Raw genomic sequence first — 25,220 nt, forward strand, 5'->3', positions numbered from 1 at the left:
CGATAGACTTGAAGTTTGCAGTCCCTCCTGCTAATAAAGGTGTGTTTCAGGTAAACTCTTATGTTTCTTTAGGATGCCTACTGGATAGCAATGAACAGCTCTCTGAAATGTAAAGCTCTCAGTGACATCTTCCTTCTCTTCAAGAGTTCAGACTTCATAACTCGTGACCTCACTCAGCCGTAAGTAGATTTCCAGCAGACAATCTTAGTTATATGCAGCCAGAATAAATCAAGAGCAAACCAGAAAGAAGTTAAAGTAGCACATGCCACCAGTTGCTTTGACACTATGGACTAAGACCATATTTTTTTGACTACCTTTCCAGAGCAAGTCATGTTGTATTCTTGAGATGTTTTGCCTTCCCACCCCTTTTGGTGTTTACTTGTTGCTACACTCCTTATTGGTGCTACTTCATACTTTACAATGTCTTTTTTGTGTTTCAAAGCTGTTGAGGTTTGTGTGGCTGCCTGGAAGATGTGTGAAACTTCTGTTAACATATTTCATGTATTTCTAGAGCTTGTTCCAAACCCAAGTTCTTGTAGCTCTTTGAACAAGTATATTCCAGGTGACTAAGGGATAGCAGTTACAGATAAAATTAAAAATATAATGTGCTTGGGGTTGATTTTTATCTGCTCACTTGAAGGGAGTACTTAATTGTATAGGAACAGTTTCCTCCTGTAGGACCTGCATCTCACTGATTTATGTCACTCATTTTTAAAATACAGCATTTTTCTGAAAGAAAATGAGACTACTGGAGTTGATATTTCTGTTACTATGGTTACTTTTTTTTCCCCCCAGACAAGCAGAATTTCAAAGAAAAGGGGCAATCCATGGCTTGGTATTTGAGATTATTTTCCAGTAATTATTCAATGCTTATTTACATTACAGGATTTTTTAGGAGACTCAGTCAAATGCAGAGCCATTATTCTAGGTACCTTATAGGGGGTTAACAGATGTAGGTTTTGTATCAAGTGGCTTATGTCTTGATAAAAATTCTCTTTCTGAAGTGTGAAACATTAATGCTGTGCAACTGCCTTCTTTTTTTATTCCTGCAGCTCTAACGAGACTTTTCCCTCAGTTTTTGGTACATAAGAAAAAAAAGGGGGCTGTTGACAGCAGGGCTGTAAGTCCTATTATGATGTTGGATTTTACATCATGCCTAACCTGCAATGTCAGGAGATGCTGGGAAAGAGACTGAGGAGAAGGGGAGAAGATATTGGAGTGATAAAACAGCTTGAAAACTATATTGGTCTTGGGAAACAATTGTGAAGAATGAGAATTCATGATTCTGGGGTCACAGAGAATGAAAGGAAGGATAAGACCAACCCTTGTACTCTGTTGAATGAGGGAGGGAACTTACTGCAGATGAGGAGAATTCGGAGGTGCTTAACACTTTCTTTGCCCCTGTCTTTAGTGGGAAGACAGCTTGTGCTCAGGACAGCTGTCCTCCTGGGTGGTAGATGGTGTCAGGGAGCAGAATGGTCCCGCTGTTATCCAGGAGGGGGCAGTCAGAGAACTGATGAGCTGCTTGGATGTTTATAAATCTATGGGACCAGATGGGATCCACTCCAGGATGATGAGGGAGCTGGCAGATGAGCTTGTGAAGCCACTCTCCATGATTTACCAACAGTTTTGGCTCACTGTGAGGTTCCAGATGACTGGGAGCTGGCCAATGTGACTGCCATTGACAGACAGGGTAGGAAGGAGGAACCTGGTAATTATAGACCAGGTCAGTACCTGGTAAGGTAATGGAAAGTTTATACTGGGTGTTATCACTCAGCACTTAGAGGATGGCCAGGGGATCAGACCCAGCCAGCATGGGTTTAGGAGGGGTGGGTTGTGTTTGACCAACCTGGTCTCCTTTAATGACCAGGTGACCCACCTGGTGGATGTGGGAAAGCTGTGGGTGTTGTCTGTTTGGATTTCAGCAAGGCCTTTGACACTGTCATTCAGCAAACTCCTGGAAAAGCTGCAGCCTGTGGCTTGGACTGGAGCACTCTGCTGGGTTAAGAACTGGCTGGATGGCTGGGCCCAGAGAGTGGTGGTGAATGGTGCTGCATCCAGCTGGCAGCCAGTCACTGGTGGGGCCTCCCAGAGATCAGTGCTGGGGCCATTTCTGTTTAATATTTTTATTGATGACATGGATGAGAGTACTGAGTCTTTCATTAGTAAATTTGCAGATGACACTAAGCTGGGAGCATGTGTTGCGCTGTTGGAAGGGAGGAGGGCTCTGCAGAGAGACCTGGAATGGTTGGATGGATGGGCAGAGTCCAGTAAGATGAAGTTTAATAAATCCAAATAATAAATAATAATAAATACCTTGAGTGCTGTGTCCAGTTCTGGGCCCTTCAGTTTAGGAAGGACATTGAAACACTTTAGTGCCTCCAGAGGAGGCAAAAAGGCTGGTGAGGGTCTTGGAACACAAACCCTGTGAAGAACAGCTAAGGGAGCTGGGAGTGTTTAGCCTGGAGAAGTGGAGATTCAGGGGTGACCTTATCACTCTCTACAGCTCCCTGAAAGGTGGTTGTAGTCAGTGGGGTTTGATCTCTTTCTCCAGGCATCATCTGACAGAATGAGAGGACATCATCTCAAGCTATGCCAAGGGAGATAAAGGTTTGATGTTAGGAAAAAGCTTTTTATGGAAAGAGTGATAAAATACTGGAGTGGTCTGCCCAGGGAGGTGGTGGAGTCACCATCCCTGGTTGTTTTTAAAAAAGGACTGGATGTGGCACTCAGTGCCATGGTTTAGTTGAGGTGTTAGGGCATGAGTTGAACTTGATGATCTTGAAAGTCTCTTCCAACCTAGTGATTATGTGTGAATAGGGGAGATGAGAGATCTATAGTTTACATGTCAGAGGTGAATGAATTCTCAGAAGCCTTTGGTACCTTCCCAAGGGGCTGCTTTTCATGGTTTCCCCTAATAAGAGGTGGGGAATGGCTTGCTCACAGAGTTAAAAACAGTAAAATTTTTGTTGCAATGCCTTTCAGGACTGATTCTTGTGGGTCTGAAAAGAACTGCACATTTTGCATCACCCCTTTGTGAATGTTAAATAATATGGAGTTTGTATATACTGTCCTTATGTATAAAGAGAGCAAAAAGTACCCAGATCTCCTTGCAGAATTTCTGTTTGATTAACTGTTTTCTAGTGATTCTTGGAGGCAAGCAAGTATTCAGCAAGTGCCACTTGACTTAGGTGTGACAACTCTTTGTATGGTAGAATGAATTGATAGTGATACCAGTGCATTTTCTGTCCAGACTAATCAGTTCCAGTCAGTGCCTCAGCTCTTCACTTCACCCCCTGCAGTCAGCATTGGCTTGGTGGGAGAGGCAGTGAAGACGTTCTGGTGGCTGTGGTGTGAGGTTTCACAAGCATGGCTTGTTGACTTGTGGTTTCACCTTAAATTCACACAAGAACAGGAGTGGCTGAGCAGTCCATAGCAGGCACATTCCCTTTTCCTGCTGTGGGAGAATAATCTCTTGCAGAAAGGCAACACCTCAAACTCTGCAGGTCCAGTCCATTTAGGCTCCTTTCCCAATGTGATAAGACCACCAGATAGCATAACTAAGGTGGTGAATAATTAAAGCTGATGACATGATTGTGGGAAATCACCTTGGTCTCTATGTATATCTTGTAATTTATGAATATGTCATACTTCATTAAAGCATATATCATTGTCCAGTCTCTGCTTGGTATTTCTAAATTACAAAGTTATTTGTACAGAATGTCCCCAAGCAGTGCAATGATTATTGTTAAATCGGAACAGTGGTCGTCCTTAATTATACTATTGATTAGCTGCCAGTTCACTAGTCCTTAGCAAGCAGAAATTAAAAATGTAGCTGGCATAAGAACCTGAAGTGCTGAACAAATGAAAATTACATGCATAATGCATCCAAATCCCTTGGAAGGACTGCTTGGAGGGAGGAGAAATGCACTATATTTCTACTTCATCAATAATACTCAGTATGGTCTAAAGGTTTCTTGCCCTGCATAAGTAAAAGCTGAAATGCTTAATACACTGTTTTGTTGCTGTTGGTTTTTTTCCTGTTCAATTACATGAACTTAAATATCCAGTTCATGGGTTGCAGTATGGTAAACATGCTGCAGTGTAGATCTGGTTTTTAACCTAGAAATTTAAGCCAGTGATGCAGTACTTAAGGCAAACCACTTTGTTTGCCTTTTTCTTCCTCTCCCATGTCCTGTCTGCCTCTAAACATTCTTCAGGTCAGGGAATGCCCTTCTTGTAATTCTCAGCTGTCTCAAGTTCCAAGAAAATTTCAACCACGTAAAGCTTCAATAAAACTATTAAAAAATATGGACTCAATGCAAATAAACTGAGCAGCATTAAATTGCTTTGACTGTTTTAAAAGTTTGGATTCTCTCATGGTGCTGACACTTCGGTTGTAAAGTTCAGACTAATGAATTATCTTCCCAGCATGTTAATTTTAAATAAATTAACAAAGACTTCAGAGCGATGTACTCATTAATGCAGTTGATGTTGTTCTGCTTCAAAGTCAGCATTGTATTTTACTTAGCTGAGTTCACAAAAAGTCTTGTGGGTGGTGTGATCTTAATTTTTCAGGCATTAATGTAGGCTTTCAGAAATTTAGTGTTGAGTATATCTGATTAAAAAATCTTTTCTAACTGGGAATTCTGTTAAGTGATTAAAAATCTTCTTTTGAACAAAAAGCTCTGTATAGCCCTGATGGATGTATTGGTATAAAATACAGTTTTCTTCTTTATTAGAAGGTTAGAATGGGTGGACTATGTTTTGTTAAAACATGATTGATTGCTCACCTTGAGACTGGTAAAAATATTAGCAGTATTTCTAATGATCTGATAATGCCCCTGCATTCAGACAAGATTTCTGATGCCAGACTTAATGCTTTTAATATTGAATTCCAAATTACAAGGAAATATCAAAGCTTTTTGAGATGTGAAGGAATAACAGCCCGTGTTCTCCTAACAGAACATAGGAGGCAGTGTTGGATCATGAAGAATGTGCCTTAGAACTCCAGTATCTTTTTGCAGGAGCTGTTAGTTTAGGCTTTAATGTAAACTGTTTCAAGGTAGGCAGTTCCACATGAGAGGATGTGGAAAATGAGGCCTTTGATGATGATTCTTTTTTTCTGGAGGTTTTACTCTTGCCCATTTTTTTCCTAGCAATTTACAGTGTAGTAAAAGATTCTGTTTTGAGTGGTGCATGATTTTCCTATTTCTTTTAGGCCTCAAATTAAACCAAAGGTTTAATATTCAAGGAATAAAGATACAGTTCAAAGGCTGTTGAAAGCTTCCTTATATTTTTTAAATAAGATTTTAAAATAAACTGTGCAATAATAGCAGGGAAGTATCAGGTACAGAATAAATTTTCAATTCTCATCATATTCATAATAGTTCCTAATTATCTCAGTGATTTGCAGATGAGTTCCTGGCTTTCTTAGCAGGGTAGGTACTGGAGAAACTTGCCAACCTTATTAAATTGCTGTTCTTAGTGTTCAAAACCAACCTGCATAATGGCTTTGTGTAGCCTGTCCTGTGGTCAGGTGTGTGCATTTGGAAATTGACAGAGCTGCCACATATAAAGAGACCTTGATCCTTCTGGCCTTGACTTCTAAGTGTAACTCTGTAAAAAAGCTGTTGACCACAACACAGCCAAAGAGTTTGATCCTTTCACCCATAGTATTCAAAATGACAGAAGCTTCAGAAAATACAGCCCAGGCTGTCTCAGTTTGGAGTTCCTGACATCTTCCTGATTATTCTTTCAAGTAGCTTCAAACCTGAATAGGATGTGGGTTGAAGACACCCAACTTAGCATTGTGCCTCTAGAGATCAAAAGGCCATCTGTAATACACGAGTTCAGATGGGTCTCAGCAATAAATGCTACAATGAGCTGGTAAAAAACATGAAATTGCAACCTCAAGTCACCCACAATTTACTCTCTGAACAAAGGTGGCCTTTTGTCAATGAAAAGTCATGATAATATTAAGAAGGAAAATTAGATTAGAAAAACATGAGTTTGTTTTGTCTTGTTCTGTGTTCACCCATTTTTTCCCTTATTTATACTCAGTCCTGTGTCATTAAGACTCAAAAAAATACCCTTACTTGTGTTTTGCAGTATTTTTGCCTGTTTGCTTGATTTGGCAGTGATACCTGCACTGTCTATGGGGCTTGGAATGACACCCAAGGATTTAATTTTCTGACTTACAAGGAAAGAGGAACCATATTCCCCCACATAGTTCTTACCCAAAATATTTGAGAGTTTGAGTTAGGGAGTCATTTTGATTATAAGACTGTTTTTTTTGAGTGCTTGAAAAGACTGTTATTGGAATGAAGCAGATTGCAGGTGCCCCAGTCTCAGATATGGAGTCTGTGAGAGGTAGTACAGGCAGGCACTGTAAAACTCCATGTGCTGGACTTCAGTTGCCTTTGTAGATGGTTTACTATTGGCTTTGTGAATGTGTGGGATATTTTCTTTAGCTTGGTAGGCATATAGTCTAGTAAGGCAGGAATTCTGAGTCTAACAAAACTGTGAGCTCTTATGGGTTTGTTTCTGTTGCCTTGACAGATCTTAAATTGCGGGGATTCTAAACTGTAGCTGAAGGATGTTATCTGTTTACACAGGCTCACAGATATATATATGATGTGTTTGATCACTGTGCTTTTGGAAAGCCTGCCTGTATTGCCCTACTTTTCTGTGTGTTGTGGATATTAAAGTCTAAACTAAAATGTGTGAAATTTATTTCTGCTGGCAGCATACAGAATGAACTCTTACAATAGCTCTTCAAACCAAAAGCTGGGCAGCCATGTCTTACAAATACAATGTTTATGTGAGACTTTTGGGTTGCTGAATGAAGTTCACTGCCAAAAGGAGATCTTATAAATATTGCATTTAGGACTATTGCTCAGCAGTGACCCTTAACACAGTTCTGTGCTTCCAAGTACTTTGTTGCCAATAAGGTCAGGAAGTAGAATTGGAAGAAAAACATATGTTCTTCTGTGAATACCTTATGAAAATTAGACAATCTATTGCAAGGTTTGCTGTAAAATGACAAAAAGGTACATGGGAGTTCACTTGGCTCATAACTGCCTCCATTCTTGCTAGTTCCTGAAAGGAGACCGACAGAGTCTGCTCCTCAAAAGGGACAAAACCTTGACATCTGCTTGCAGTTGTGGAAATAGTTCTGTTTATTCCCACTCTCAAGAGATTTGTAAGAATATTTCTTAAGGCTCTTAATTTAGAAAGATACCATGCTATGGAATCAGGAGTGCCGAGCAGCAGCGCTGTTTTGCATCCTTTATTCATGGAAATGAACTGCTGTAAGGCATGATGATGTGTCTCTGTTGTGTGGTTTGGGAAGTTAAACATTAAAAATACTTGGGAAAACATATTGCAGTGAAACTGGATTAGATTGCTCAAGTTTATTGGGTTTTTTGAGAATCAGTTATGCCATCATAACAATACAAGGGGAAAGGAGCAGCACTGTTGATTCCAACAGAAATAAATCAACAGTGAATAAACACTGACATTTTAGACACATCCCTTTCCGCATTTAAGTGCTTCCAAATTGCAGTAGAATAAAGGAGGTGGTGATTCTGTTTTTTCCCCATGATAATTATCGAAAAGAGAGTTGTTATGTATTGCATTTACTTGCTTTGTACATTTTGGAAATAATTTAACAGTAGTTCTTATGTTTCACAGTTTAGAGTTATTTTTCTCGCTACAGCTAAAATCTTAAAGCAGATTTTGAAGCCTGTACCTTACTTTTCCAGATTTATTCACTGTACTGATGATTCCCCTGATCCTTCCTTGAACTATGAGGTAGGACTCTTGCATGATTTCTAAGTAATTTAAAAGAATTGCTCACAGGCTGGGTGACATTTGTTGTTGGGTTTCTGTCCACTAAATGTGTTATGTTTGTTTTATTTGTGTTGCTTTTGATATGAAGGGAAGTCTGGTTCAGCACTGCAGGTCATAAGAAGTTCATTTAATTACACATCAGGTGGGCTAAAGTGCAGACTTGAGACGCTTCCTTGCAATGTCCTTTTATGTCTGTCAGGTTGTGACAGGAAGGACAAGTTCAGTAGCTCAGTCATACATTCTTGATGGCGAACTGCTTGTGAACATCACACTGAGGTTACCAAGGGTGAAGCTTGTTCCAGTGGCTGGGGACATCCTGAACTGCTCTGTCACATCTTGTTTCCTATATTTGTTACCAGATCAAAATGTTCAGCTATGGATGCTTTAAACTGTTAATGTGGAGCTACTGCTATTATGGTAACATCTAGTCATCTCTCTAATAATAGTTTTAATGTAAATATAACATTTGTCATCATGCTGTGAGCTTAAAGGGCTTTTCGAAAGTGAATGAACCCTGTTTTATTTTAAAGCACTCTCAAGTGTGCTTTAAAGATACAGGACATTTAAAAGTTGGAACAAACCGAGTTTAATGTTGACACAGTAATTAGGAATGTCATCTCTGGTTACTGAAGCTTTTTGCTGCAGTTTAAAGGGTTTAAAGCATCCAGTAGCAGTAACTGGGGCCTTCAAAAACATCGGGCCTTCAGAATATTTCAGCTTAGGAAATACAGAAACTTGAGAAAGTGCCAGAGAGATGCTTTTATTCCCAGGCAGTCTGTCCTATTGACTGTAATAGTTTGCTTTCTATTTCTGTCCTGTGTCCTTATTTTAACTGGTTTGCGCCTTCAAAGGCGTCACAGAATTCTGCTTGGGTGTCTACCAGAATAGAGGTTGATTTGGATAAATTTAATTCTGCTCATCAGCTCCTTTGACTAGGGAGCAACTTTCTGCCAATTCCATGACAGATTTGTTGTGCTGTACAGCAGAGTTTTTATTTTCCATGCTTTATCATTAATGTAACTTGGAAGTTGTTTCATAAATGATTTCACAGTCGTAAATACTGTACAAAGTGGAAGAGCATAAGATAATTAAGGTGGGAAGGGACCTCAGGAGGTGTCTAGTCCATCTTCATTCTCAAAGCTGGGTGAGGAATGAGATCATATTGTCTTGCTTGGCATTTTATTAAATCTGGTCTGAAAACCTCAGTGGGTGGAGGCTGCACAACCTCTGTGAAGGAGTTCTTCCAATGCTTGACAATCTCACGGTTTCTTATGTCCAATCTGAACCTTTCTGCTTTAAGCTAGTTTAGAGTATAGGGTCTTTAGATATGCCATCCAACTGAAGGCATTCTGTGATTCTCTGAAATTAATATTAAATCTAATTGTTTTGAAATATTTGCAAAGATAATTATGTGAACTGCAGATTTAAGATTGTTTTGTTTTCTAATATCAGTGGTCATCTTATTACAGCAAAACTGTTGCTCTAAAAGGCAGACCTGTTGACAAAAGGATGCTGTTACTTTTCTGAAACAATGCTTTGTCATTTGTTTTTCCTCCACAGCTTGTTCTTCGCAAATGGTGTGAATTGATCCCTGGTGCAGAATTCAGATGCTTTGTCAAGGAAAACAAGCTTTTAGGTAAGGAATTTCTTAAAAACAAAATTACTGGATAAAGTTTTGAGGAGTTTCTCTGATGCCTTGTATAAGAGCTAAGTCTGGAGAGAGTTCTTTCTTTCTACACCTCATTTCTGAAATTAATGTTTTCTTCTTTCTGTAATTTAAAATGTGGTTTACCACATCTCACTTTCCACTGTATTTAAAAGCCTGACAGCACAGCATGCTTGCCATTACAGTGGGAAAATTCTTAATTTAATTATTAATTCAGAAACTTCACCCAAAAGGCAGATTCATGGGTGAGTCTTTAATATTCAGGAGCAAATTGCAATATCTCCAACTTGCAGAATGAATACAGAGGCAGTTGTGTGTTGTGCTGCAAATACATGACCCTATGTGGATATTATATGCAGAAGGTTGGGGAGGTCAGAACATTTCCACAGGTGTAGGAGGTGTCTTGAATTCATATTAAATTCAGTGTAGCTTAATTAGGACCCATTGTTCTGTTACTGAGATGCAGAATCCTAAATGTAAAATGTTTCAAGTGGCACTGAAGAGCCAGGGTATCCATCCATAGCATGCACGGAGCTGGTGGGTACATTGAGAGACCTCTGGCAGCTGGAGAACAGGCAGATTGTGCTAGAGCATGTGTTGTAGGCAGCTGAGTAGGGTAAATTTAGGGTAATTTAGGGTAAATTTAGCTCAGTTTCACTGCTCTGGTTGTGTTGACTGTTCTCTGCTGACTATAGCAGGAAATGAGATACCCCGTGCACATACAGGTGCTTGAATTGAGGGGTTTAATTTCAGGCTAATTACTACTGTGAAGTTTGATTTTGGTGTGGTCTACCATGAAATCTTTAGAGACAAACAGAAACTCAAATAGCACAGGATTAGTGCACATTTGTTCTGAACGAGGTTGAATCATTCTGTCTGAACTCTTCTAACAAGGAAGTGCTATAGCAGTGATGGAGCAAATCCAGACTCTGCAGGAAGGGGACTTTTTTTTTTTTTTTCCTTTTTTTTTTTTCTTTTTTTTTTTTTTTTTTTTTTTGCTTTAAGACAAAATGAGGTTTGCTCACTTTGCCTGCCTCATGCCTACATATTCACAAGCACCAAGCTCCATATCCACAAGTGGTCTGTGTAGGGTTCCTCGTGATGATATGGAAGGCCAGGGATATTGGCTATGTAGTTCTCACTGTTTCTCCTGTCTTAGTGTGGTGAGTGTGGGCTTGTTTTGGCTGTGCCTTTTTGTATCTATTGGGAGCTGTCAGCAATTCATTGCTCCATCCAGCCCCACCTCTGTGAACCTTTAGGAGCACACTCCCTGTTCTTCATTTCCCAATTTGTGGAGCTGCACACAGATACTTGAGCTGTGCTAATTCAAGCGCTGTCAACACACACCATTCTCCTAAGTTCTTTTGTTTGGCTGTTCTTCTGGTGTTCCTATGCTCATCTTCCCATTTTCTCTCCATTTATGCCAATTGCAAGTGTATTACAGCTCTCTGTAACAGAGTTTATCTTCCTAATAGCAGAGATTTCTCATTAAGTCTGTATTGCTTAATGGCTCGTGACAGAGCTTTTTGAAGGGAGGAGACCTGAATCCTGTCCTGCTTTGTGATGCTGGAATACCACAACTGCCAGAAATACACATTACTGTAATAATCTCTAAAACATTCAAATGTAGATTTATTATAAAATATAATAAATATATATAATATATATATAAAATATATATATTGACCTTCAAGTACCTCAAAGCATTTGTACACTGGCTAATTAAGCACTGTACATTTCATGACCAGGTTTTGAAACCTAGTAGATCTGCCAGTATGCGATTTTTTTTTTTTTTTTTTAAATCTAGCACTCCAGCTGCGTTTCTGAAGATAGTTCCAAGATTTTTCACAATATGTTCCCATACTCTTAAAATGAATAAGCTTGTCAGTCAAACTAAGGAGTGATATTTGCAGTATAGTAAATGATTTTCCAGTTACACATCTGCATCCCCTTAGATGCCATCATCTTTCACTTTTTTTTTTTTTTTTTTAGACTCAAGCTTTACTGTGGTATTAAAAATTCAAAGTTCTACTGGCATAATAAACTTTTTATATGAACTTTTTTAAAAAGAGCACATCTTTGGCAGTAGTTAGCATTGTCTTACAGTAAAACTCTTGTGTTTTGTATATAGTTAAAACAGCAAACTGACCTGATACATGTTCCTTGGGGAATTCTGTCTCTTTTTGTGTGTAAATAGACTGAATTACTCATTCTGCAGTGATGGGGCAGGTCTTGGATTTGACATTTGTCAAGCAGGGTATTGCAATATTTTATGTTGACACATCCTGTATGAGAACTCATGTCAGTCAAGATGCATGCAAGTGTATAATCCTTTTGATGTCATCTTAAACCAGTGTCTTGTAGACAAATGTATGAAATTAAGAACTTGTAGGAGGGATGGTTTGTCTACATAGGCAAGAAAGCCCTTGAGGGAATAAATGGGAGCACCAAGGCATGGCAAGCCTGCATGCCATCCCACTGATTTAGGGGTTTAGAGTTTCAGCTGTCGTGCCTTATCAAATAGGCAAATGTTATTCCACACTTAAAAAAATCAGTTAAATGAGAATCTGTGGTATCCAAGGATCATCTTTGCTAATGTGCAAGCTTAGCCTCCAGCCCTGGCATTTATGGTTCCAAATTGTGGTCCCTACATGTGATATGCAAAACAAGGTTTTTGACCAGAGTAACCAAAGGGAATAAAACTGAAAGGAAAAGATGGAAGCGGGAAACCTAAACACAGGGAAAATTTCCCTCTGAAATTCACTTTAAAATAGTCAAAGTGTGTATCTATGAAATGAAGTTCACAAGATTTAGGACAGAGCTGTTCAAGGAAGAGATTCTTAATGGAAGTACTTTTAAGTATAGCAGAATAAAGCCAAACAGTAAGTCACTAATAATGGTAGAAACTTGGGAAAACCCCATCTTCTGTGTCTGATAACTGTTTTTTTTTCTGGTTGGTTTTTTTGCATGCCTAGAGTTCTTCACAATTATAATTACCTGAATTTTTTGACAGGTATATCACAGAGGGACTACACTCAGTACTACGATCATATTTCTAAGCAACACGAGGAGATCTGTAGATCCATACAGGAGTTTTTCAAGAAACACATACAGTATAAATTCTTGGATGAAGACTGTAAGTATCTTGAGGGTATCTATGGGTATGCATCTCTCTCTTCATTGCTTTTGCTTTCACAGGTCTTGGTTCTCTTTAGCTGGGGAGAGTCTGAAAGCTCTTGTGGCCACAGCATGTTGAGTAGCAAAGGTTTGGAATTACAAACATTGGCAACAAAAAAAAAAACCTGAATGAATAGGCTGGAGCTCTTCAAGAAAACACAAGAAATGAGTGAAAGATCCCTTCAGAAGGCATAATAACTTTTTTTAAAGGCTTTTCCCCTTTATACTTTAAAATAATTTTTTTACCATAATAGCGGGGTTGGAGATACTTGACAAAAGGCATTCAGTAGTGAGAAGAATACTTGTGTATAAAGATATTGTCAGATGTTTGCTGCTAAATTATTGATGTATTCCTGGAATAAAGGATTTTTAAGGTTTTTTTCAAGAAGTTTTAATTATGTCTAAAATATCAATGCATACCAGGTTAGGTACCAAAACCTTTGAATAAAGGCCACAGTATTTGATATACCTAATCAGTCCAAGTAAATTGTCTTGTTTTTTAAATGTGAAGTCCTTTGCAAATTTGATTTGAAATTGTTTCTAACACGGTTTAGTGAGAATTGAATGGTGTTGCATTGTGATGGGTGATCAATAGTGGTGAAAAACATGATGAAGAAATTTAAATTAGGTCTGGCATGGACCAAACTTCAGCTTAGTAAAACCCATAAACATAAGAATTTTCTAGCAGTTTTGCTGTCATCTCTAAAGCTTTGAAAATTTAACCTTTAGGTGGGTTTTTTAACATTATTAATTGTTTTACTGAGACACCAGAGCAGTCAGATTTGTCCTCTCTAACCATCTGAAAAAGGTACCTTCAAGTGCCGGTCTCTGTTATATTGAAATTCTTAATAATTTAACTCTGCAAAGCTGCTCTGTTTCAGTCCAGACAAGTGCTCATGGACTGCTGCTTGGAGAAGACCAGTAGAATAGTACATAATATATTAAGTCCATTACATTTTGAAGTAAGATCAGCCATATGGATCTGGTGTTCTGATTACTGCCTTTTAATTTTCCTCTGTGTTCCAATGTAATTTTAGCTGGTATGTAATCAACTCATAGATAAGAATTCAGGGCACTATTTTTGGAAATTGATGCCTAGATTTAGGCTCTGAAACGGCTGTCTGGTGAACTGAAAGGTCTGAAATGTCATCTTATGTAAAGGATGCCATCTGAGTTGCCTTGAGGGAAAAGGAACTTTCAGGGCAACCTTCTGGGATGGAGGTTTGTTAACCTTTTATTCTTAGGAACTAAATGCTGGTCCATCTGCAATGAAATGCCATGCAGAAAATGTTTTCTGTGTTTTTGTGGGTGTTTTGGTTTTTTTTTACCACATTGCATTTATCTCCCATCATCTCACTTGATCCACTGCCTGGTAGCATATGTGTTGTTAACAATAAAATCTGGGTTTGCTTGTTTGTTTGCTTTTAAAAGGAAAGGTATTACAGCTTTTTTCCTGACTTCTTCTTTCATTGGGAATTTTGATGCTGTTTGCTCTGCTTTTTCCAGTTGGTCTGGTAGCATCTCCAGATGGAAGAGTTGAGTCAGAGCAGCTGAAGCATTGCAGAGTCAGAACAGTAGGATAACAGATGGGTGAATGCTTTATAAATACTTCTAAATTATGTTAGAACCTTCTAAATATCTTTGGTAAGAACCCAGTAAGAGCAGTGCTCTGGAGGTGTCGATAGTGCAGAGCTGGGCTTTGGCTTTCCCTCTGTTTAGAGCAGTTTCTGGTGAAGTTTCACTACAGTCTCACTGGCACAGGACACTCCTTCTCTGAGGTGATTCCTAAGGAAGTGGAATAATTAGGTTTTCTTCTTATTCAGTGTTTGTGACTGTCCTGAACCAGTCATCAGAGTGCAATCAGTCTGAATTCCAGCTGTGTGAATCTCAGGGAATCCAAATAAATTCCATTACCCTCAGAGGTTGCTTTAGGCTGACAGGCCTCACTATAGAAACCCTCAGATGCAAGGGATATCTTTGGGATATGACTAAGGAGAGGATTTGATGCAGGCACTAAGTTCAGTTGAACAGCTGGAGAAGAAATCCTGGGGTTCCTGTACCCCCCTTTGCATTGATGACTGGCTTAGCCACTGGGGGCTTGTCTTCCTGAGAGAATGGAGCACTTAATCCTGCAGTGACTTTGACATTGATGCAGCTTGTGCTGCGTGGATTTTTAGGCTGTGTGGTAAAAACCAGCTACGTGACTGGTTTTGGCTTTGTGGAGTTGTGGTTTGCCCTTAGCCCAGCCAACTTCACATTAAATGTCAGATAAGCTTTACATGCATGGATGTGATCAGTCAACATCCCTGTTCCTGACAGGCAGCTTCCTGAGACTCAAGTGGTCTGCAGTAATATCCTGAGTTTAGTTTATCCACATGTATTGGGAAATCTCTTAGCTGAAATATTCCCTTATTAGTGAAGGAAGTAACAATATAGCATTTGTCTGAGGCTTTTCTAAATTTTTATTTTTTCTTTTCCCTTTCTTCCTTCTAAACTGGTACAATTTTTGCATGTAACCATGCCTGAATGCTTCCCTGTTGTTTTCCCTAGCTCAATAGAAAGACAACTCAAAGGTTTGTTTAACCATACAGAGCAACAGTGGAGCAGGCAAGGCAACTTTGAGTCAGTCACTGAGTGGCAAAGGAATTGTTTGAAGGAGCTGTTGATATTAATTAGGTGTGCTGTATCTGCTCTGTGTGACATCAAACATGGCCATTTCACTGCCACCAACCCCTTTGTTCCTACAACCTGTTTATCTTGTTGGCTGCTGAAATCCTTATGTCTGTGGAGCAGGAACTTTCTCTTATTAAATGTTTGTGCAATGCCTAACACAATGGAGTTTTAATCCTTCCCTGAAACGTCTCTGATCTGCTGTGAACGAAACAGCAGTAATGTCAAAGATAAGCTCTCTGGGCTAATATCAAATATTCTTAATGGGAGAAAAATCAACAGAAGAACCCAGAATTAAATGGAAAAACCAGCTGATTTCCCAGTGCATTAACAGTAGTTCTTGAAATGTTTCAGCTCTCTCTTAGAAGTATACCCAATTCTGGCTTGCAGTTCTTTAGACATATTGACTTTGCAGATTGTGCTGCGTACGCAAGTGTCTATTCAGATTTAGACATCTTCTGTGAAATTATATATCTTTTACAATTAACTTTTTTTTCTCCTTTTCAGTTGTTTTTGATGTGTACAGAGACAGCAGGGTAAGTAAACAATAGGTTGTACATAATTGCTTCTTTTGTGAAAACTTGAAATACTACAAAGATCAAGCAAGTATTATCTTTGTCTTCCAAGAAGTGGTCCTGGAAAAAAACCAACCAAACAAAAAAATACCACCGAAGTAAAAACCCCAACCAAACAAAAAAACAAGCAATACCTACTTGATGTTATTCTGTTCTACAGGTCTTTTTCTATGTTAAATGCTGTTTACATTAGGAGAATAATAGGACTGGGGGTGTAAATATGTCTGTGTCAGTGATGTAATTATTTAGTTAGTATCTTCCAGAGAAGTTGTCCGTTCTAAAGCACGGCACTTAGGCTTCAACTGCAATTTTCTCAGTTCTGTGAATCTGCAAGAGGCAGCTTAGTTTTTGTTATGACATGAAAGTCCTGCTACAGTAATTTAGAGTAGAATAGACTTTCAGTTGAAGGGACCTACAATGGTCTTCAAGTCCTACTGCTTGACCTATTCAGAACTGACCAAATTTGAAAGCATTTGGTTATGGGTTGTGCTCTCAGGCACATGGTGGGATTCGTGGGGCTGTCCTGTGCAGAACCAGGAGCTGGACTCAGTTGCCTTCCAACTCAGGATATTCTGTGACTCTTTCATTAAGGGCATGGTCCAAATAGCTTTCAAACACACAAACAGGTTTGGCATTTTGTTTTAAGACAGATATTTCCTTGGGCTTTATTTTTTTCCCCTGTTTTTTTCAGTACAGCATTTGAACTCATCAAAATGTGAGATTGGAAAATGGTTCATATCTGAAAGTCTAGGATAGGATGGGATAATTGTGAAAAGAGAGTATGAATGTGGTGTGTCCAGTTTGCAACAGATGGAAGCAGTTTTTTCTTTTCAACCTGCTCCAGCTGTGGTTCTGAGAGTTGGGCAGATCAGACTCCTCAACACCCAGATAGTGATGAAGTTGGGAAGAAACATCCCACCTCAACTATTTGAAAGACATTTAGGTAGGTGTAGTCCTTAGGGGTGTGGTTTAGTGATAAACCCAGAGGTGCTGGGCTAAGGGTTGGACTTGATCTTAAAGGACTTTTCCAACCTAAATAATTCTATAAAGGTGCCAATATCAGAGTTACTGACTTTTACTTCTAGTGTGAGGGGAGAGGAATATTTGGTCAGATGAATTGTGCTTGAAAGGCTTGATTGGAGAAAGTCTTTATTAGAGTTGAGTGTATTGATTCTCATTTTGTATGTTTTCAAAGTACTGATTCTCATTTTGAATGTTGCTGAACTATTTTGTAATTGTGTAACAGTAAATCATGTCATAGTTTACAAAACAGGAATGCAACTCATGTGGAAAACGAAAGACTATCATTTCTCAGCCCAGCTTCTAATGTAGGTACCTAAAATGAGGCTGTGCTGTAATGGAAATTACCTGCCCAGGCTTAGAATGACAGACATGAGGATGCTGTCAGGGAAAATGAGGAGCAGCACTTGAGCATTGAGCCAGATTCTGCCGTTGGGTGCTCTGCTGCATAGCTGAGGCATGAAGACAGATTATTTAAGTAAAAGGTTTCAGCCTGTGGGATCTTAAATGAGCAGTGTTTCTTCATCTGTCAAGATAAAATATATCTATTTGTAGATTTCTCTCAGTGCCTTCTACCCTCAGGTCTTGTAAACTGCCAGCTAGCCCTTTGTGTGTTAGATGCTCCTCCTTTCACACGTACTACTGTGGTTTGCAACTGTGTTATTCATCGCTCCCTTGGCGTGTGACTTACAGGCAGCAAAAGAATATTGTGAGCATGATTAATTTCCAGAGCCTGTGCTCCTCATCAGGCTGGTTGCACAGCAACCTCACCTACAGAAGGAGAGAAGTGTTCACTCTCTGCTTGTTTTAAATCCTTTAAACTAAATATTCAGCTTAGAGAAGCAGGTTGTTGTTGTGGTTGTAAGTGACAGCAGCCCCCTCCCCGTGCTCACTTTAGCTGCTTTAGAGACTGTCTGGAGTTGTCCTGCTCACTGAGTTGGAGGCAGGAGTTCACAAAAGCCTGGCAGACGGCTCTGCTGTTACTCTCTGCTGTCTCCCAGGTGGGAACAACAAACCAAGTTCAAGACAAGTCACTGTGGTGAGACAGAGCAATGCAGGGCGTGGCTCCAGACCACTGCTGGCTCACAGCTCTTGCTAAAGAGCAGACCAGTGCTTGTGAGCGTTGTCACTGTGCAAGAAGGTGCAGCTGGAGTTAGGGAGATATAACAGTTCAGTTTGCATTTTATCTGTCTTTAACTTCCTTTAAACAACTGGCTTTTTGTCATGGGCACTTCCTTTCAGCGCTCTGCTTCTTAATGCCTTAGTAAAACAAAGCATGAAGCTGACAGGGTTTAGTAAATCTATTGATTCATTCTTTTAGGATGAGAAGAAAACACCATGTAGTGTACAAGTAGGGGGATTTTTTTCCCTTCCACTTATGCACTTTTTTTCCCCTGGCTTGTGTGCATTTCTGTGCTGTTGTATGACAAACATTACTAATAGCAGGCAAAAGATAGCAGGCAAATAGCCTTACTGCTGCTTTTTAGATGCACAGTGCAAGTTATCTGTAACTGTACTTAAATCATGACACTGCATGTAAGACTTGAGAGAGAATTTAATCTTAAGAAAAGGCAGTTTGGTTACTGACCCAGGGTTATATACACTCCTTTTAATGAGCCCTGAAACGAGATACTTTGTTTGTTTTGCCACTTCTCATCAGTTTGCAGCTAGCAAAGATTGAAGACCATCTCAGGGAAACAGCTGCTGCTGTAGATGGTGCACTGCACTCTGCAGGGGTGGAGAAACACTGCTGGGTGCTCACAAAAAACGTATTGCTTTCAGTAGTCTCAAAATCAATTTTCAGTTTATTCCACAGTACATTTATTCCTTAGAGAAATGATCTTAATGTTCCTATGAAAAAGCTGAGCTGAATGTGTTTGGGGTGAAGAGGAATTTCTGTGAAAGCCTTTTGTAAGGAAGTATTAGGATAAATGTTTCTGATGCAAGGAAAGATTATCTGAACTGCTGAATGAACTTTGCCAGCAATTGCTTCTGTCTGTGATTAAATTGGTTCATTAGCTTGTTTTTCTAGAGTGATAGAATTAATCTAAACCCACAGATTCCTCCTCGTGCTGCCTTGGAGCTAACAAGACACCCCCATTAGCAAAAGTAAAAGGTTGCTTATCATGAGAATTTGTAACAGCCCTTTGAGGAGGACTAGAGATGGGAAATGACAGCAGAGCTTTCCCCATGGGCTCTCTGCTCTGATGGTGCCAGTATTAGTGCAGAGGTGTTGCAACTCAACCATGCAGATCTGGGCTTGCTCACCCTTCCTGAACAAATAAGGGACTTGGGTCTGTGTCCTCCAGTTTCTTTTGTAGCTGTCTGGTTTCAGCACCGTTGTTTCTGTGCTTTGGCTTCTTAAAATGTGCTCTGTGACAGCTGTACCCCATGGACCTGCCCTAAGACAGACACCTGTGAAAGCCTGTGTGCAACCACACGCTCCTTGCTGGGGTGCTGGCCCAGCTCCAGTTTGCAAGTCATAACCACTGGTTTCACCTCTGCTGGGACTCCCCACACCTGCACCTGCTGGGGATGGTAACAGAGCCAGCAGAACATTTCTGCTCTGTATCTCCCAGGTTTCCATCCTTTGCAGTTCCACAGTGTGTCAGTGCCTGTGGGACAGCTCAGGTGCTGTGGGTGGGAGAGGCAGTCTCCATGTCACTCTCTGCCGACGCTTCAAAGGCGTCTCTGCGTGTTAGAAACCAGATGGCTGTAGTGTAAATAATTGAATGTATTTGCTGTGTATCGAGATAGGCAAGGTCCTTTAAAGCAAGAAGATCCTTCAGAAATGAAGGAAAAGAGAGAAAGCAAAATGGATGTGTAGTAGCTACAGTCTTCATGTTTGTTTTCCAATTCCAGTTGATCTTTATAATAAACACAATAAAACTCTGCAGCCCTGCTTATGTTACTGCAACTATTTCCTTTCCCATTTGATGGAACTGATTTCTTCCAGATGAAATACTGGTTTTGCAAATTTTTACTAGCAGCTGTAGTCATATTTCTTTATAATTTATTGCAATGTTTTGTTTTATTAGAATAGTTGGTACTTTCTTGGGCAAGAGAAGATGGCCCTGTGGTTGTACCTTGAAGTGACTCAAAGAACACAAACTATTTCTTCCTCCCCCATGTCTGTTACTTCTAATATTTCTTGTCAGTCTCTGCTTTCATTTTCCAGTTGTAAAGCAGTTGTGTTGTGCACACTACCACAACTGTTTGGAACACAGATGTGTTAAAGATGAGGTAGAATCTAGTGTGGACTATTAGTAATGGCTATATGAGAAATGCCTTCAAGTTTATCTTTATTTACCTATGTCTGCACAACATCTTTGAGCTTTCATGAGCTCCACTAGCATTTTGCAGACCCAGCTCTCACTATTTAGGGTCCCTTCTAAGACCAAGAACAGCAATTTTTGTAGACTGCTGGATGGTACAGCATTGCTGAGGTGTTTTTTTTTATGGAAAGAAAAATCCCTGTTTGGATGGTTTGGGTTGTTTTGCTTATTTGGTTTTGTTTTGGGTTTGGGGTTTTATGTGGATTTTGGTTGGAGCTCTCCCCTATTTCTTGTTCATTCTCTCTGGGGATCTTGGTGGATCATGGGGATTACCCAGAACTTCTGTGGCCTCACCTGAAATCACCTGGCACAGATCTGCATTGAATTTATTTGAGCTCTGTCTGATCTTCTGTTTAAAAAAAAAAAATCAAAGTAAATTAGTACATCATAACTTGCTCTGTGATATAAAACTGTATAAGGTAAAGGATGTTGGAATATTTTAAGTGCTTAAAACCAGGTAGTTTCAATTTTGGCAGATTTTTATGTAGAGACTACAATAATCTAAATATATGTATTTTTTTGTTTTTAGTTTTTTTCCTTTCTTGCTTTGTTTTTGTTTGTGGTTTGTTGTAATTCATCTGTGCTTCCTTTGCAGGGTAAGATTTGGTTAATAGATTTTAACCCATTTGGTGAAGTAACAGACTCTCTACTCTTTACATGGGAAGAACTCACCTCTGGAAAAAACTTGAAAGGAGACCAGAGTGAAGGGGAAGCAACAGAACAGGTGAGGGAGGCTAAATAACATCCAACAGGATTTATGGCCTTATGGCTTTTTTTTTTTTTTTTTTTTTCTTCTGTTACAATCCAATTGTGATGCAAATCCCACTGAAGTAAATGAAGCTCCTGTGAAATGTAAACTGTTTGTAAGTAGAATCTACCTTAGTAGTTAATCTCAACAAATATTACCTGATAGCTTTATATGCCTACAAGGGAATTTTTAGTTCAAACAGTACAAGTCCCTATTGCAGCTTTCACCCCATTGCAAAGAAGATGCCCTGAAACTTGCTTTTACACAGTTTTGATGCATTCCTTTCAGTTTTTCTTAAAATGTATTAATTTTCTATATAATCACTTAAATTTCTGCTTAATTTCTATCATGTAGTTTCCCACATCTCCGGTTTTATACTTGGTGGGAGACAAAGAGAAGCTTTACTTCTGTCTCTTCCTTATCTGTAATAAGCTTAGCAAAGCCTTGTCCTCTGGTTGAACTCCCAGGACTTGCAGAACAGGGCTTTTCCATCCCTCTTCCAAGCAGCATTTCCTCTGTAAAAACAAGTCCTGTTAATACAGAAAGGGAGGAGTAGTCTTCATTTTTTGTATTCCAGCTTTTTTTTCCCACTGCGTCTTGAGACAGAATCCTCACATCTTAACAAGACGTTGATCAGCTGGGTAGGAGATAGAAATGGATCTTGGGGAACACTTGGTTGTTTTCTGAGGAGAGATGGCTGGCCAGTGTGGGCTTTTCTTTATTTCCTACCTATTGAACTGCATTAGAGGTCACTGAAATGACAAACTTCATTGAGCTGATTTTAGCAGCTGAGAGTTTCCTTAGTCCTGTGACCCTTTCCATAACACAGTGACAGGGAAACCCCAGTCCAGGCTGTTGTTCACACTATTGCCTCTGTCTCACTGTGGGATTGTTGTGAACCTTCCTGCTAAAAGCTGTGTCTCCTTTGTTAAAACACACTCCCAGTTCTAGAGCTGTCTGTGGGACATGTGAATTTTCATTTTGGTATTTCTTTTTCTCATTACCAGATGCTTTACACAGTTTTCTGTAGTGCAATCCTGGATGAAAAGTAGAATAACTTGTCTTCATGTTTCATCTTACATGCAGTCACAGAATCCGGTGTGAAGTTGTTGATCTCTCTTAAAATGAAGCTGTTTCTTGCTGTACAGCTGGCAGTGGCATGGCATGTCAATGTGTTCAACTGAATATTGTATCATTCCCCCAAACCTGTTGAAAAATTAAGCACTTAGGGATATTTTTTGCCCCTTTTATGTAGGTATTTTTTCCTTCAGTAAGTAAATTGGTTGGAAAGCTTAAATTATAATTTCAGTAAGGTTGTAGCTGCAACTGTGTTTAAACAAAGAACTATGAAGACAAGTTTAGGGATTCTATCAAGAAAATTTTTCTCTATCCAGATATGTGTCTAGAATACTATTGCCCAAAGTTCTTTGTAGCTCCATTATTACAGCACTGTCATAAACATGAATTTATTAAATACATTACTAACTGATACAGTGTAGATACTTTAAAGTGAGGTAATGAAAGCCATTATTTGACTGTTTAACATGTTTGACATTTTAAGTTGCTCCTCAGTGGGCAGAGGTTTTATAAGAAAGCTACAATTTTTAGAAGGCGCAAGTTTAGTTGAGCGGGTGCCAAATAAACTCATTGGCAACGTGACTCAGTCTCACGGAGGAGTCCCAGAAACATTTCTGGCTTTATTCGTGTCCTCTGTTCTTATTTCCTTGTCTTTTCCAAAGGATTATCCAGTGTTCCGTTGTACAAACAGCAAAGTCACTGTCCAGCCCAGTCCCTACCTGAGCTATCGACTGCCCAAGGACTTTGTGGACCTTTCCACAGGAGAGGATGTTCACAAATTGATTGACTTTCTTAAACTGGTAAGAAGTAGCAGAAAAAAATCTCTGACCTTCCACCTCTGTCAAATGGAAGCACCGAAGTCCCTGGATCTCTGTTTTTGTTACTAACAAAGAGTACATAGTGACAGAAAAAGCAGTGTATGAAGGCATCACACAATGTGTTGTTGGGCTAATTGCTTCTGAAGTGAAGAGTAAGCTTTTTACTGCTCTCACTTCACTTAATTAATTTTATTTTTATGGGAAGCAATGAATGTCATTTGACAAATCTTACTGAAGGACTGAGCTGTTTCTTTTCTTACAATATAAATAGGAGTGTAGTATGAATGGAAATGTGCTTTTAGAATGCCTGGAGCTAATGCCTTCAACTTTTAATGTTTTTAACTTTTTTTCTTTAAAAGTTACAAGGCAAATATATTAGGAAAATCCATGGAAGAGCTGTTCCTTTTTCAGTCCACTTTCTTTGTTCTTTTAATGCACAGTGGCATAAAAACATGCCATCTTTGTAAGGTAGGGAAGGAAGGGCAGGTTATCTGCATCTGGGTCACTGACTGGCCACCACCATGATGTTTTCTGGTTCTTGTTTATTCCATGAATTAAGGGACAAGACAAATCTTGTTCTTTACTGGAAATAAAATCCTATAGTTTGGGATGAGACAGAGGGTTGATACTGCTCTGTTCCATTTGCTGGAAACATTATCTCTTACTGTTCCAAAAAATGACTTAGAAATACAGTCACTGTCTAATCCATTGTATCTGGAGCACTTGTCATGATTTATTAGTGCTCTTACTTCAGATAACTGTGTCCTAACATTATGAACTCTCCTGTTCTGTTGACAGAAAAGAAATCAGCAAGATGATGACTGAGGTACCCAGAAGCATTACATTGAATTACAAGCAAGAGATGTGGCAAAAGCTGTATTTAGCATAGCTATTAAACTATTGATTTAAAGAAAACCTGCTTTTTATAGTCAAAAAGAACTGAAGAGCTGTTCATCCTCTATTGGTTTATAGAAATGTGCAGGGAAGCTTCTTCAGGGAAACACAAAAGGTCAGGGTGAGTTCTCACTGGATTCCAGGTGCAGAGAAGCAGCAGCCTGAGTGCAGCTGAACGACTGCTTTCCATTTTTCATAATGTGAACATTGATGCCACTGATCCACGCCTTCGGACTCCCCAGTGTAAATATGGCAACATGTAATGCTTGTGCAGTAAAAACATGGAGCATTCTCTGAATTTAGTCTTGCTTAATATGTAGTCACAAAGAAAAAGGAATGTACATTTTTATCTGGAGCAACCTTTTAAAATTGTAAATTGATTTTGTTTGGGAGCACTTCTCATCCTTTATGTAAAAATAAAAATAAAAAATGGAGAAGGGACTTTTTCTTTGTTACAAGGGCTAATATTTCATTTCAGAGAACAGCTATAGCTATAGTAGAATACTTAAGGTTTGAAAATTTTACATATTGGGAATTTAAAATTCTGAATGCATTTGAAATAAAGTAGTATTTTCACAGTCACTAAAGCAACAAAATTCATTTAACTTCACCAAATTTTATTTCATTTTCATAGTAAAGCTTTCTTGAAACCTGTTTTTTAACATGATTGCATACTAGACATCATCTGTGACTTTAATATACATAATTAACATCACCCTATAATTTTACATGCAGACTCTGTCTTGTTTCTTTTGTGTCACATCTGAGTTTCTTATGAAAGCAATTATTCTTTCAGCCCTTAAAATTCTGTATTCATTGGTACTTCATGTTTTTTGTATAAAGGGAAACGGCTAAATCTGGGGAAACAGAAGCTCTTGTTACCAATTGCTGTTGTTTGGGAGGTGGGGGAGGACAGTGTTAGGTGAATCATCAGCTGACTTTTGGATATAGGTGTTTGTATGGCATCAGTAATTTATTAATGGTGTGCAGAGTTCCCACTGAAACAAAAGGACATTGGAAGGAGTTCATAACCCCTGGAAATTGGTTCCTATTTCAAACCAGTTATGTGATACTCTGTGTGTATGTGTGTGTAAAAAGCTGTTTGTGTTTCTTTGCCTTGCTTTTGCTGTCAAATTGGAATGGTGCTTGGTTACAATCTGTTCTTGGATTTTAAATCTGAGCTAAGTTGTTAAATTATTACTTACTGTCTTTATTTAGCTTCACTTTTGAATGAAGACTTACTTGAGTTAAAGACTATGGAGATTAAGAATGTAGACATTGATGAAACATCACAGATGAAAGCTCCTGGAGTCAGAACAGGTTTGCCCTGTGTTTGAAGCATTGGAACCTGCTACTCAATAGCTTTTTGTATTCAAATTAGATGAT

General features: G+C 39.1%; 1 protein-coding gene across 1 annotated transcript in view; it reads left to right on the top strand.

The window, feature by feature from the left end:
- The window catches only part of CDC123 (cell division cycle 123), a 32,591-nt gene extending 8,029 nt beyond the window's left edge, over nucleotides 1-24,562 (top strand). The window contains exons 6-13 of the mRNA XM_056509080.1: nucleotides 73-179; nucleotides 7,767-7,815; nucleotides 9,415-9,490; nucleotides 12,534-12,656; nucleotides 15,875-15,903; nucleotides 20,893-21,021; nucleotides 22,785-22,922; nucleotides 23,739-24,562. Of these exons, the coding sequence (XP_056365055.1) occupies nucleotides 73-179; nucleotides 7,767-7,815; nucleotides 9,415-9,490; nucleotides 12,534-12,656; nucleotides 15,875-15,903; nucleotides 20,893-21,021; nucleotides 22,785-22,922; nucleotides 23,739-23,765 (678 nt within the window). The 3' untranslated portion in view covers nucleotides 23,766-24,562. The remainder of the gene's footprint in view (nucleotides 1-72; nucleotides 180-7,766; nucleotides 7,816-9,414; nucleotides 9,491-12,533; nucleotides 12,657-15,874; nucleotides 15,904-20,892; nucleotides 21,022-22,784; nucleotides 22,923-23,738) is intronic.
- The last annotated feature ends 658 nt before the right edge of the window (nucleotides 24,563-25,220 follow it).

The sequence above is a fragment of the Oenanthe melanoleuca genome, chromosome 1A (genome assembly GCF_029582105.1).
Source record: "Oenanthe melanoleuca isolate GR-GAL-2019-014 chromosome 1A, OMel1.0, whole genome shotgun sequence".
Taxonomy (NCBI): domain Eukaryota; kingdom Metazoa; phylum Chordata; class Aves; order Passeriformes; family Muscicapidae; genus Oenanthe; species Oenanthe melanoleuca.